The 15,198-nt window shown below is 35.1% G+C and overlaps 1 protein-coding gene across 1 annotated transcript; it reads left to right on the top strand.

Moving 5' to 3' along the window:
• Positions 1 to 4,552: 4,552 nt before the first annotated feature.
• Positions 4,553 to 8,778, top strand: LOC116105101 (putative disease resistance RPP13-like protein 3). Its single transcript, XM_031391521.1, has 3 exons — positions 4,553 to 4,795; positions 5,238 to 8,561; positions 8,651 to 8,778. The coding sequence occupies exons 1-3, from the start codon at positions 4,553 to 4,555 to the stop codon at positions 8,654 to 8,656; spliced, it is 3,573 nt and encodes a 1,190-aa protein (XP_031247381.1). The 3' UTR covers positions 8,657 to 8,778.
• The last annotated feature ends 6,420 nt before the right edge of the window (positions 8,779 to 15,198 follow it).

Genomic DNA, 15,198 nt, shown 5'->3' with positions numbered 1-15,198 from the left:
TATATACATAGAACCAAGTTAAAGTGATATTCTTTGAGTAATTGTCAATCCTAAAAAAGGCCCTCCAACATTCCAAGACTTTTGTCTACATTTTGCTTTTGTCTATTGATTTACTTGCTTTCCACTATTAGCATCATATTCTTGCATTGGGAAAATGGAAAAGCTATACACATAATCTTAGCTATACTAAACCACGAGATCCACATGTATAGTTCATATAATCACAATGTTTACCAAAATTAAATACATTATGATAAAGTGAAGCTTTACAAGTCATAAAGCAAGTGCATCCCCCATTTGGAGTGGATGACAAAACTTTGATATCAGAGCCTTATTTTAAACAAAAAACAAAGAAACTCATCAGATTTGTTTCACCAAGAAGTGAAGATAATATGAAGACATTGCTAAACATTTGAAGCAACATGATCAATTAGCTCTCCGGTGGAGTTTTTCAGGCAAGTCATCTCCTCTTACAAATCCTGAAGATTATTGGCTAATTTGTTTTGAGATTTATTTCCTGTTTTCCCTTTTAGTTGAGGAAATTCTATGATATCAAATAATTATAAATTTTTTTTTTTTCGTATAACATTTCAATCCAATCGTGTAGATACCTTTTGGGATTCTTGCAAACGAGAACTAGCTCTGATTTGGAGGTTTTTCGTTAAATAAGAGAGAGAAGGTAAGAGATCCCTAATATTACTTAATTTTATGCTATATTTATCATTTCTTATTATATATCAATGTTGCACCGTTGTTGAGTGGGGAGAAAAAGAAAAATTATTAATCAATTAAAACATTGCATCTAGAGAAAATAAAAGTAAAATTTCAGTTATCTATTTTTAACTTTGAAAACTTTTATCCCAAATTTTTCATCTCAAATAAGGTGTCGACTGTCGAGACCTCTACGAGTGTAAAACATTTTTCATTTAAAACACGTTCAAGCCTTATAAATTGAATCCCAATTCCCAATTTCATTTGCTAGCGATTTAGATTTTATAAACTGCTCATCCCATGTTTATAGACCTCGCGTTGTCACACCGCTTATCTGCTCTCATACTAATTGTCAAATCTTAGACCCAAAATAGACAATTTATACTTAGTTGGATGTGATATTTGACAATTAATTACTCTTAAAAATTAATGTTAGGGAAGTGATTTTTAGCCCCTGTCAAACTGATCAGTACCCTCCCTTACTAAACACACTCCATTATATTTTAAAAAAAGAAAATCTCTTTAAACCTCATTTGATTAGGTTTTTGGTTTGTACATCTTTTCCTTAATTTCAAACTTAATTATTATTTTTTTTTGCTTACACCACTTTTTCCCAATTTTAAATAGAATAAAAGTGACTTAAAAATATTGAAGTATTTCCAATAATTATCAATAATGTTAAAGTTGTCAAAGCAAAAAAATATTTAAAAGTGGGGACATTGGTCAAAGACTCAAAGGTTGCACAGTTATTGAGTGGGGAGAAAAAGAAAATTATTAATCAATTAAAACATTGCATCTAGGGAAAATAAAAAGTAAAATTGCAGTTTATCTATTTTTTAACTTTGAAAACTTTTAAGAAAGCTTTACAGTATTATCATTCCCAAATGAAATTCCAAATTTTTCTTGTCAAATAAGGTGTCGTTTCATGTGGGTATATCTAACATCTTAACTCTTCATTTACATATCAAAGTCACTTAAGACAGCAGATCATCACTTGAGATGAGAAATTTGAGATATAATTTGGAAAAAATAGTATTATTTTTTATTTTAAATGTCACATCAAACTTTTTTGAGCTTTAAATTAAAATTTCTAATTAAATAATAATTTTATAACTTGCCTTTCCCCAATTAATAATGATTTCATGATTTTTTTTCCTAATAACATGGCTCCGTTTGGCTTATTATTTTTATCTATACTCTCAATCATATTCTCAAAATACTTGTTTGTTTTGTTATTTGATAAATATTAGTATATTTTTTAATTACTTTTAGTCCCTTTAAGTTTATTAATTTCAAATACCCCCAAAAAATTTAAAAATTAACAAAAACACCCCCACCCACCCATACTTGCCAGATTCTGGCTACCACCGTGTCACAACGACCTACAAATGACTGGAACTGGCTAGTAATTCACCGATCTAGCCTTTTTCGGCCAGATCCACAGTGAATCTGGCCAGAAAAGGCCAGATCTGACTGCCAAAGAAATGGCTGTCATTGACCAACAATGACGACCATATCTTTGGCCGTCACTAACAGCCAGATCTGGACTTTTGCGTTGACGGCTAGATATGGCTGTAGATCTGGTCTTTTCCGGCCAGATCCGTGGTGGATCTGGCGGGAAAAGGCTATATCAACGCCCTACCAGCCAGATCTGACCGGTTTGCATCGTAACACCATTTTTCGGCCAGATTCCAGCGGTGATGGCCAGAATCTGGCACTGTAGGTGGGTGGGGGTGTTTTTGTCATTTTACAAAAAAATTATATATTGGGGTGTTTAGTTAAATTAGCAAACATAGGGGTTTTTTTTTTTTGTTAATTTTTAAATTTTACCTCGTAATACTCTCTTATTCAACTATCCAATATTATTCCCAAAATCATATCCAAAATAACAAACAAACAGACCCATGATTACTCTACTCTACTTCAAACTCAAATTCTATGCCATGTATCCTATTAGTTTTTCTTTACCCTAGCAGTCAATTTGAAAGGAGTTTTAGTATTTTTTTTCCCAACTCCTTTAATTTTCGCTTTCTCCTTAATTGTCACACACAAATATTGTTCTCGTGACCTCTCCCCTCGTGGTTAGATGAAAAACTCTTTAGCCTCTACGGTTAGTTATATCTAAAGTGCCTTGTATTCGAGTCATAGGTTTACCACATTTGTGCAATTACCTTAGTCCATTGGGATTAAGCAAACATATATATATGATTTTGTGTGAAACTTTTACAAGACTGTTCAATAAAGAAAAAAAAATTTAATTTTAAGATGTTTCTATTATTTTTTTTTTTTAATTGTTATATATAAGAATCCTCCTCATATACACTTGTGTATCCGTACTTCCAATTGAAAAAGTAAGGGATCTATGGATAAAGATAGAAAAGTCTATTTCAAATTGTTACTATGTATAGTGTAGATTGAAGAAAAATAGCTATTAAAGGATAACTTTGGTTTACTAGAAAGATTGATATGTTAGAATCCCCTTCTTCTAGAGGGATCATCTAAAAATAGCTATGTATAGTGTAGATCGAAGAAAAATAGCTATGTATAGTGTAGATTGAAGAAAAATAGCTATTAAATAAACTATAACATGCATATTTCTGATATTAGTGTGCCAGCACAAAATATCTGTGCATACACCATAACATAAATTTGATAATAATATCAACATCTTCATTTGTTTTGAGATTTCCTGTATGCCATTTTAGTTGAGGAATTTCTTAACATTTCAATCCACTTGTGTAGATACGTGTTGGGATTCATGCAAACGAGAAGAGAAGTAATAATCAACTAGCTTTGCTTTGCAGAGTTTTCATTAACTAAAAGAGAGAGAGAAAGGTAAGGGATCCCATGTCATTACAAAACTATATTCATATCATTACTTAATTTTATACTATGTTTATCATTTCTTATTATTATTGGGTAGGGAGAAAATAAAAATAAAATTGCACCTATCTATTTTAACTTTGAAAACTTTTAAGAAAGCTTTACATACGGGAGTATAATAGTCATTTTATTATGAATGTTATTATTGTTTCTAGATGAAATCCCAAATTTTTCATCTCAATTAATGTGTCGTTTTATGTGGTGTTGGCATATCATCTAACATCTCAAAGTCTAGTAAGGCAACGCATCACATAGGATAAGAAATTTAAGATATCATCTTAGAAGAGTAGTATTTTATTTATTTATTTTAAATGTCACATCAAACTGTTTTGAGCTTTAAATTAAAATTTCTAATTAAATAACAGTTTTATAACTTGCCTTTTCCTAATTAATATTGATTTCATGATTCTTTTCCTAATAAGATAATTACCCTATTCTACTTCAAACTCAAATTTTGTGCCATATATCCTATTAATTTTTCTTTACCTTAAAAATCAATATCAAAGGAGTAACAGTATTTTTTTCTTCCAAAACGATCCTTTAATTTTCTCTTTCTCCTTTGTTGTCACACACAAATATTGCTATTGTGATGAAACTTTTAGTCAGGTTATCACTAGATAAGAGATAAACAATGATAAATATTTCTCACCTTCGAGGTCTTCAAAATTTCTCTTGTGTATAAGGTTTTGTTTACTCTCTGTGCCCCTCATTCTTAGTCTTTAAGCAGCTTATGTTTCTCTAGGGTGTTAAAATCATTTTATAGTGCATAATGGTTTCTCTTATTTTTACTCATTTGGCACAAACTTTAATTAGGTTACATATCACTCACTATATTCTGTGGTTTTTCTTTTCCCTGTCTTTCATTCTCCTCTTCTCTTTGTCTTCTTCATCTAAAGAAGCTGATGAAAGAGGTTGCTTAATTTTTTCAGAAAAAAGAAACAGACGAGGTTCAGAATCCATGGCAGCATACATAACTATTTTGCATGTGAGGGAAAAACTAAAGAAGCTGGTTTATGGCGAGGCAAAATTTCATCCGCTGCTTCCACAACTCTACCAGTTCATTTACAGACGATCAGATGTAGAGGAATTCCTGCAAAATGATTCAAGTGGCATCTTGAATCCTGAGTTTATGGAAGCTCTTTACATGGTAGAAGATGCCATTGACAAATTCCGTGTTACAAAATCAATTCAGAACGAGAAGGCATTGCCTTACGTGCATTTGAAAAGTGAGAAAACTCGTTCTTTGACCCACTTAAAAAAATTATTGGGGAACTTATGTTGAATGGTGATACCATGCTGGAAATGATGAAGTCAACGCATGGTGGGAGTTGCAAGATTTTGGCGCCACGGTTTGAAATGCTGCTGTGCATGCAGAAGTTGATTTTTGGTCACTGTTTAAGAAATATTTCAGTGATGTGTTTAGGTGAATTAGGTTGATAAAATGATGTATTTTGATATGTTTGTACGTGCATTAGTTGGTGTGTTTAGTTTAAATTTTAAATTTGCAGATTTAGGTGGAACAGTGGCGTGTGCCTTGTATAAATCCACCCCTGTTTTTTGAATGTAAAACAGAGCAAATTTCAGTTCAGATTTTCTCTCTCTACAGCTCTCTCTCACGTCAGTTTTTGGTCCTCTTTCCTTAGTATACTCCAGCTCTAAAAACCAACAACTTAAACGAGAAGCCAATACTAAAGATAGTTCTAGATGAATCCAAAAGTTTTAGCCAAGCAGAAGGGCCTCACCAAATTTCCAATGGTTATTCTGATAAGAAAAGTAAAACTTCCCCTTCGGAGGACGGGATGGAGGAGTTACAAGAGCTAATCCTCAGTGGAGAAGCTTCACCTTTCCAAATTTCAGTGGTAGAATATGATTCTAAGAGAAAACCGTTGCTCAAGATTTACAAAGATGAGAATGTCAAGAAGCATTTTGAATGTCGTGCTTGGGTTCGTGTTCCTCAGGAGTTTGACAAAAGACTACTTCTCCGTAAGATATTTAAGCAAGTCACAGAAAAATCTGAGGGAATGGAGGAGCATTCTGATTCGCTGCAACAAGACCTCCATGACTTCTTAATCGAGAAGAGGTACCTAGTAGTACTAACTGATGTTCGGACACTGGATCTTTGGGAGATTATTAAGTTTGCTCTTCCGAGTTCATCAAACGGTAGCCGGGTGATTTTCAGTTTCCCTGAAGCTGATGCAGAACGGTATCCAGATATAAGATTCTTCGGAAGAGAGCTATCGCTGTATGCTAGAAGCAAGGATGTTGGGGCTGGAATTCCATCCATTGATGAACATGAAAGCCAGGCTCCAATTAAAATTGAAAGAGAAATTTCAGCTGAGGAGGTTTCTGTTGCAATCGGAGAAAAAGTGCATGCTGAGGAGGCTCCTATTGCAATTGAAAAGAAGGTTCCTACTGAGGAGGCTCCTGTTGTTATTAAAATAGAAGTTTCAGAGACTCTGAAAGAAGCTCTTGATTATTTGAACAAGGAAACCGACATTATTGGAATAAGAAAGGATAAAATATTGGAGTTAGCTAAACTAACTCTTCTTCCCAGTGACAAGAATTTACACATCGCCGTGGTGGGTGAGGTAGGCTCTGGCAAGACAGCTGTAGTGAGAACTGTTTACGAAAACACATATATACAGCAGAATTTTAATTGCCGAGCCTGGATTAGCATTTCTCATGATTATGACGAGAGAGATATCTTGATTGAGATGTGGCAGCAGGTTACGAAGGATTCGGATGCAAAGAAATTGTCCTCAAATGAAAACTTGGAAGCTGAGCTCACTAATTTCTTGTCTCAGAAGAAGTTCCTGCTTGTCTTGGATAATCTCAACCTACCAGCTGCTTGGTATGATCTCCAGAAGATCTGTTCACCAGGCTTATCAAATGGTAGCAGGGTGATCATAACTACCTCTGACGCTTTTATAGCCCGCATTTTCAGTCCATCAATTAATATTCTGGAGCTAAAAACACTGAATGCAGATGATTCTTGGAAGTTGATCTTGAAGAAGTTGAGAGGAGATAAAAGTTTGGAAGATAAAGAGTCGGATCTCAAGGAAAAATTCTGGAAATGTTGTCGCGGACAACCTCTTGCAATACATGTGCTGGGAGGTTTATTGTCCGGTACTAAAAAAGACATGGACTATTATAAATGGTTCACGGAGATTGAGAAGAAAATGAAAGGAGAAATCATAAAAGAAAGAAGTGTTGAAGATACTGAAAAACAAGAGGAAGCTTCTGATGAAGAAGAATATACAGAACAACGTACTACCTGGGAGAAACAGGATAATAAAAATATCTGGACTTTGAGCTATAAGTATCTACCTCCCCGATTGAAAGCATTAGTAAATTACTTATATCTTTTCCCCAAATCGGATGAGATCCCTGTAAGGAGGTTGTTTCATTTATGGATTGCTGAAGGATTGGGAACACCAAGGGAAGGGACAGAAATGACTCCTGAAGGATTAGGAACACCAGGGGAAGTGACAGAAATGACTCCTGAAGGATTAGGAATACCAGGGGAAGTGACAGAAATGGCCCCTGAAGATCAGGTGAAGAGTGATTTTGACGAACTGGTGCAAAGGAACTTGATTGAAGTAACAAAACGCAGATTAGATGACAGCCCTAAAACTTGTCGTCTGCCGAAAACTTTGTATAGTACATTCATTGAAAAGGCTGAGCAGATGGAATTTTTCTACCTCCATAAAGGAAAAAATTCTTCCTCCATCTCATGCATCCGGAGGCTTGCAGAACATTGGGATATCCAGGACGGCACTCCTTTGGATGATTGGTTTAAAAATCTACATTCATATATATCTTGCAACACCCAAAAGGGAGGCAAAACTTCAGAGAGTGTAGGCAATTTTCTGAATAATGTCATCATTAAACAAGGATTTCAAGTGCTGAGAGTGCTTGATCTTGAAGGTGTATACAAACCAGTTCTTCCTAAATTACTAGGAAAACTCCTTCTTCTTCGGCACATAGGCCTTAGAAAGACCTTTGTGGACTCAATCCCCACATCAGTTGGTGATCTTCCCTGCCTGCAGATTATAGATGTCAAAAACACTAATATCACAACTCTTCCTAAGGGCATCTTGGAAGCAAAGCATCTACGGCATCTATACCTCAACGAGATTAGTTTTCCATTGTCGACTCTAAAGAGTCTAAAGCATGGTTCTTTAAGCAAGCTTCTGACTTTGTGGGGTCTTTTCATCCGCGAGACTGAGTGCCCGAAACGTGAATGGTGGAATGAACTGAAGTGTCTTCGGAAAGTGGGGCTGACAGCCCACACAAAATCACTCAAGATCATAACCGAATGGATTCTTGAACGGACCACTCTTCGTTCCTTAAGGTTGAGAACAATAAATGATAATGATGAACCTTCTGACCTCGATTTGGGATCGCTGAAGAGTCACGAGGAGCTGAAGGAGATGTATTTGGTCGGCAAGTTACAAAAGTCAATCCAACCTCCCCCAAATCTCAGAATCCTTACCTTGTCATTGACACGACTAAATGAAGATTCGATTGCCACACTAGGGCAGCTGAAGCAGTTGAAGGTCCTCAGGCTTTTTGCGGATTCCTACCAGGGGAAACAAATGACGTGTAAAAGGGATGATTTTCCGGAACTCTGCGTCCTGAAGTTATGGAAGCTGAAGGAACTGAGAGACTGGCAAATCAATGAACAAGCGATGCCATTGCTGAAATCTTTGGAACTGAGAGATTGCCATAAACTAAAGAAGATTGTGGCGTTGAAGAATGTGACCTCCCTGAAGGAATTGACCTTGACCAATATGACAGAGAATTTTGTGATTGAGGCGTTGAAGAATGTGACCTTCTTGAAGGAATTGACCTTGACCAATGTGAAAGAGGATTGTGTCGTTCAAATCGAAGAATCCTTTGGTAAGAAAGGAACCATCACTCGTCCAACTGGAAAACAAAATAATAATATTGTGAAAATTCGATGGGTGAGTTTTTATAGCTTTGCCTTGTTTAACTATATATCCTGTGTGTAAATTTAATCATTGTTTTTCTAATTTTCTTCTATCTATTCTAGGATTGAAATGCCACTCTGGGACAAATACCATTCTGTTGATGTCATTGCTTCTTTCGTCCTGGTATTTTCTATTCTCCTCTATTTAGTTTGTAATTCTCCCACCAATAAATTTTCTGTCTCTTCTTCCATGTGAGAACATGATTTTCATCTTTTCCATTACTTGTCACATAAGCTTATTTGAGCAAGCTAATATGGTTTATTTCGATTTTCTTTATTCATTATCTCTATGGTTCTCTTTATTCTCGTTCATTTTCTCTTAATCCAAACAAAAGTATCTCGCTTATAACACTGAAAACATTGATGAAAAAAACCATGCATTCATAAATTGAATATTCAGGAAATAGTAATAGATATTGAGTGACTGAGGCTAATGATATGAACAGTATGTTAGCATATGCTTTGGGTGGTTACTTTATTCAGAAGAGCCCCACTACAAGCCTATTATATTATAGGCAATTTTTACCGTTAGAGGTCATATCAAACCAAGCAGAGATTGTTTGCTTTGAACAAACGCCACACAGATCTTTTTTTAACCGCACACAAATATCATTCACCAAGAACACATCATCTTAGTTAGGAGAACCAAAGGTTTATCAACTTACTCGGGCTCTCATTTGCTAGAGATAGTAGAAGTGACAAACCCATCTAGGGATGACGTAGTCAGGATTCTGAGTCAAGTTCAAAACATTAAAATTGATAAATTTACAATAAAATATATACTGAAGTAATAAGCGTAAAAAATGTACTTTTAAAAGTTATACATACTAAATTATCAATTCTACAATTGTCCTCAACGTTTTTTCATATTCTGAAAACTTTGCATAATCCCCAAATATCTACAACTTACGGTTTCATTAATTCTTTAAACTATTCAAAATTAACTCAAGAACTAACAAAAAATTATCAAACTCAACTTAAAACAACAACTAATTAACTCATACATCAACATAAATAAGATTAAATCAAAACCCACATTAAAATCTAGTAATTTAATCTTCTAGTTTCAAACTCATTCATTAAACTCAGCAAAAACTCATAGCTCATGATTTTTCATCAATTAAGAAAGCTAAAAGAAAAGAATTTTTAGTAAAAAAAAATAAAAATAAAATGAGCATCATCTTACCTTGTAATCCAAAGGAGTGGCCTTTCTTGAGTTTTTAACCAAAGGAAAAATATAATATGAGAAAAAAGGAGAGGAAATGAAGAAGAAAGAAAAGTTAAAAAACTGTTAATTAATAATTTAAGAGGTCAATATGAAATTAAGTGGGGTTAAAATTATAAAATTCATAAAATATTAATACTTTTTTGAAAATTTTAAAAAGTTGGGTGAGTTCAACTGAACCCACAACCCTTTATGTGGCTAGGTGTTTGAACCCATCACACTTTTATTACACTATTCAAGTTCAAGAGACCATGAAATCATCGAAACTTGATCTACGGATCTCCTAAAATTATCTCTAGCATTTGTTCAAAACATTCCACTTAATAATTGGAATATTTCTTAAACAGAAAGCCAAACAAGCACTCGATCCATGAGCATATATAATGGGAATGTTTAACCCTCATCTTCAATTTTGAATGAGGATATATATATATATATATCTATATATATATATAATTGATTATAGGTATAATAGATATATAATATAATATATATATATTGGTAATCGAGATGTTTGGGATAGCTTGTACATACCTCAATTAATTTTCGAGATCCATTGAACACCTTACAAATCCAAAGGACCAAGTAAGTCACAAAGTGGTTTTAACCCAGAAAGTCAATAAAGGGAGCAAGCATCCTTGACCATCAGGCCAACCCCATAGGGTTTTCTTCCATACATTTACTTGAAAGCTTTATATTTATAGTTATCAAATTTATGTTTAATTGAAAATAAATATTAATAAATCAAATATAACAATATTAACGCATGAAACAAAATCAATCAATATTGTTATTACACAATTACAGATTAATTTGTTTATAGAATGACAATTTCAATACTCTTACAATCAAGTAATCAATTCTAATTGGCATTTTAACATAAGAGAAATCCGGCTTTATACCCATCAAAACAAAACACTCGGTATCACAGAATCCTATTAAGAAACTTCCGTGTTTTATTGCTAATTGTGATTGATTTAAATATACTTTTAACCTTTTATAACAACAAATATAAAACTTTGAAGTAAAAGTACGGAAGAAGAAGAAGAAGAAGAATTTTTTTATTACAATTCTATCCTCACTTAAAATTCAAGATGGGGACTAACGAGGAAAATAGTTGGGGCCAAAAATTATTTCCCTTACTTATATCAATTTACTTATATCATGAAGTATTAGGAGAGAGATAATATGGTTTTATTTTTATAGTAGCCGATCAATTCAACTCATCCAAATGGTGATATAGATGTGAAGACATCAAATAAATTCTAATTTATTAATACAACAATTGAAGTAATTAAATTTATTTTGATGATTATAGAAAGGTCTCTGGGTTTCGATGAAGTAAAAACAACTAAGAAATATTTTTGAGGGCACTTGGTTGATTAATTACTTGGGAATGAACCTAACTATTTCTTGTCTATTTGGCTGTCCAAAGTGATCAATTAAGCCAAAATGTGCCATGAGAAGCCATACATGAGTTAGAAACTCTCCACCACTTCTAAGCTGTTGCGCATGCTCTCTCTCTTTACACTTACTTGCTACAGAAGCAAGTATTTGAAGCCAAATGCAATCAATTTTTTTCCATTTCTCCACCAAATCCTGACCATAACATTAATTCAAGATTATTAATTAAAGAATGTAATCAATGTATTTAAGAATGGTGAAAGCTAGATAGCCTCTACCTTTTCTTCATGTTTCATCTTCTGAATATGCTCCAACGCCTCCCCTAAGACTTCTTCCAATCCAAAAAAATATAAGTCAACCAATCTTTTGCATGTTATGGTTTTATCAATTGGCGGGCCTCCATTTTTGCCTTTCGACTGATCTTTTGCCGGTGAAACTATACCCCTAACTACAGCGCTTATGTCGTGAAAGCTAGTCTCAGCCAATCCAATTGATACCATCGTAGGATGCACAACTAGTAGATACAGCATGTACCTTGAGATTCGTTTGATTAATTTACAATGAACCCTGTTGATGCTTGGTTTTGGCACCAACTAATTGTCACGTGCGTAGCGTTGATTGGTCAAGAAGCACACGTGAATACGAATATAGAATGCGAAATAAATGCTATGAGAGTTTTTAAAGTGGTTCGGATGCTAAGGTAGCAAGTCCTACGTCCACTGATTTGTATTGATATTGATAGTGTGGGTCAGGTCGCAACAGCGGACTGACTTACAAAAGATTTAGAAAAAGTAAATGTGTTGTTTATAGGAGAGAGAGAGTTTTTCAGTGTAAAAATGGCCGAATCCCCTTAATGAAGGGGTCTTCTTCATTTTATATCAAACTGAAGCGTGTAATCATCATTAAATCCATGGGTTGGTGTGATTGTCAGGATATAATCCGGCTTTATGTCCCATTGCTCTCTTCCCAAGCTGATTTTGCATGATTTATTGCAGGGGAAAGGGACGCGTGGGAGCCTCACATCGTTTGGCAGGCCTGACGTGTGCTTGTTACTCTGACGGGAGCAAGTCACTCTTCACGTGACTTTCCCACGTCAGCCCTTACTTTTCCAGGCATAACAAACCTGAATGGCAAATTCCTGCTTAGTCTCCGAACGGCCTCTAAGTGGTACCAAACTTCAATAACAATGTGCCAGAAGAGAATTCTCTTCCCAAGGTCTCCATTGACACTTGGATCATGTTTTCCCAGGTCCTCATATGCTACTGTTTTGGCTATAGGCAGTGTTTTAAAGGAAACTTTACTTTTCCCTTCCATTCGGCAGCTTTTTTCTTGAAATACTTGAACATCAGTTTTTTTAAATCTTCCGAGACTTCTATATGAGACATAGACCACCACTTTTCATATTTAAATTCAATGTTTAATAACTTGAAGAGATTTATGCAAGGCATGGATTTTTCTTTCAGAGAGAACTTTATCAGACTGTATTGTGTCATTTTATTTGACCATCTCCGACTCTTAGGAAATAGTGAAGAATTTGTGGTTTTATTTTGCAAGATGGAGGTTTTATTTTGCATTTTTAACCAAAGAACAAATCGGTCGGAGGAGATTAACATCAGTGCTACATAAATCTTAAGAGAAATACCAACAACTAGCAAGGAGAATGTGTTAAAGTATGTGATATTTTGCTAGAAACTATTTAGCAATTCAAGTTTGAATGTTTGGCGCCATATTTGAGTTGGTTGTAGGCTATCTGTCAAATGTTGTTTTTTTGGTTATTTTTTAATATAATATATGATAGTTTAGGTGAGGACAGTCGGTGATTTATGCTAGCATATGTCATTATAAATGTGTATTAGTTAGTGTTGTTTAGATTGTATTTGTATTTGAAAAAGGTTCTCACTGTAGAGTAGTTGTAACAGTGATGAAAACTTGTCTTTATATTTCTCTGTTTATGAACAAAAACAGAGCAAACTTTGAACATAATTTTTCCTCTCCTTTCAACTCTCTCTTTCATGCATCTTAACCTTCTTTCTCTTAGCAAAATCAGACTAAAAAACCTACAATTGGTATCAGAGCTAATCTTGATCTTTCAGGACCAAAAAAACCACCATAAGTGAAGATTCCTCATGGCATCAAATCCAACCCCACTTTCTCCTCCTATCTTCAATGGTGACCAGTACCATGTTTGGGCTGTCAAGATGAAAACCTACTTGAGAGGCCATGGTTTGTGGAAATATGTGGAGGAGGAGAAGCAAGTTCCCCAACTTGGACCAAACCCGACGTTGAACCAAATTAGAATCCATGAAGAGGAGGCAGCCAAGGCTCTAAGAGCTTTGTCTTGTATACACTCGGCTGTGGCAGACCAAGTTTTCTCTAGAATCATGGCGCGTGAGACCCCTAAACAAGCTTGGGACATCCTCAAGGAGGAGTTTAGAGGGAGTAGCCAGACTCGCAACATGCAAGTCTTAAACTTGAGAGAGAATTTGAGGTACTCAAGATGCAAGAGGTTGAATCTGTCAAGGAATATGTGGACATACTTATGATTGTGGTGAACAAAATTAAGCTGCTTAGGGAAGAGCTGACTAACAAGAGGATAATGGAGAAGTTATGATTGTGGTAAACAAAATTAAGCTGCTTAGGGAAGAGCTGACTAACAAGAGGATAATGGAGAAGGTCCTGGTCAATTTGCCTGAAAGGTTTGAAGCAAAAATTTCTTCCCTATAAGACTCTAAAGACCTGTCCCAGATCAGCTTGGCTGAATCAGTTCACTCATTTCAAGCCTAGCAGTAGAGAAGGCTGCTTAGTCAAGAAGACTCAATGGAGGCAGCCATATATGGTTGCAAGTCAGAAAGGAAGAGTGTCCCAAAGGGAAGACAAGAAATATGGTGGTGAGAAGAAGGGAAAAGAGAAGAGCAATTATTGAGGAGGAAATCATGGTGGACTGAAATCATTTCCTCTATGTTTGCACTGCAAAAAGAGGAACCATCCAAAAAATAGGTTCTAGTTCAGACCTGGCATACAATGCAGGTCATGTAAACAATTCAATCACATAGAAAAAGTGTGAAAAAAATAGAGGGAATCAGCAGGATTAGCAGGCTGTGGTAGTGGAGGTTCGGCAGCCAAGTCTAGAAGCTGAACAGTTTTTGATGGCCTCATGCTCGAATAAGAAGATGTGTGGTGATGTATGGCTGATTGACAGTGATTGTACAGATTGCATGACCCCAAATCTGTCTTGTGAGCATTGACAAGTCTTTTTAATCTAGAGTCAAGATTGGTAATGGAGAATTTGTGGAAGTCAGGGGAAGAGGTGAAGTTGCTGTCCCAACTCCATTAGGTACAAAATACATTTCAAATGTCCTTTATGTACTGAAATTAATCAAAGTTTGCTAAGTGTGGGTCAAATGTTAGAAAAGAACTACTCTTTGCATTTTCAGAACATGTCATGCATTGTAGTTGATAACCTTGGCAATGAATTGATGAAAGTGAGCATGTTAGGAAAAGGTTTTCCAATTGAATGGAAAAAATCAGTTTCACAAGCCTTGTTTGCCAAACTTGATGAAACTGAAATTTGGCACAAGAGACTTGGCCATTTCATTTCATAGGTCTTAAGGAAATGAAAAGGAGAGACCTTGTTCAAAATATGCCTGAAATTGAGGAAAAAGAAGGGGTGTGCCAAATCTGTCAAATGGGCAAACTTAGTAGACAACCTTTTCTAGAAAAGCAAGCTTGGAGAGCTATTGAAAAACTTCAGCTCATACACACAGATGTGTGTGGTCCCATGCAGGTGTCTTCTTTGAATAGCAATAGGTATTTCCTTTTGTTTATAAATAACTTCTCTAGGTTGTGCTGGGTGTATTTTCTAAAGCAAAAGGGAGAAGAGGCAGCAATGTTCAAAAGATTTAAACAAATGGTGGAGAATGAAACTGGTCTAAGCTTGAAAACTATCCAGAGTAATAATAGTGCAGAATACACCTCAAACTAT

Source organism: Pistacia vera, unplaced genomic scaffold, assembly GCF_008641045.1.
Source record: "Pistacia vera cultivar Batoury unplaced genomic scaffold, PisVer_v2 Contig492, whole genome shotgun sequence".
NCBI classification, from domain to species: Eukaryota; Viridiplantae; Streptophyta; class Magnoliopsida; order Sapindales; family Anacardiaceae; genus Pistacia; species Pistacia vera.
The sequence above is the reverse complement of the archived record's forward strand: the minus strand, read 5'-3'. Positions and strand labels throughout refer to the sequence as shown.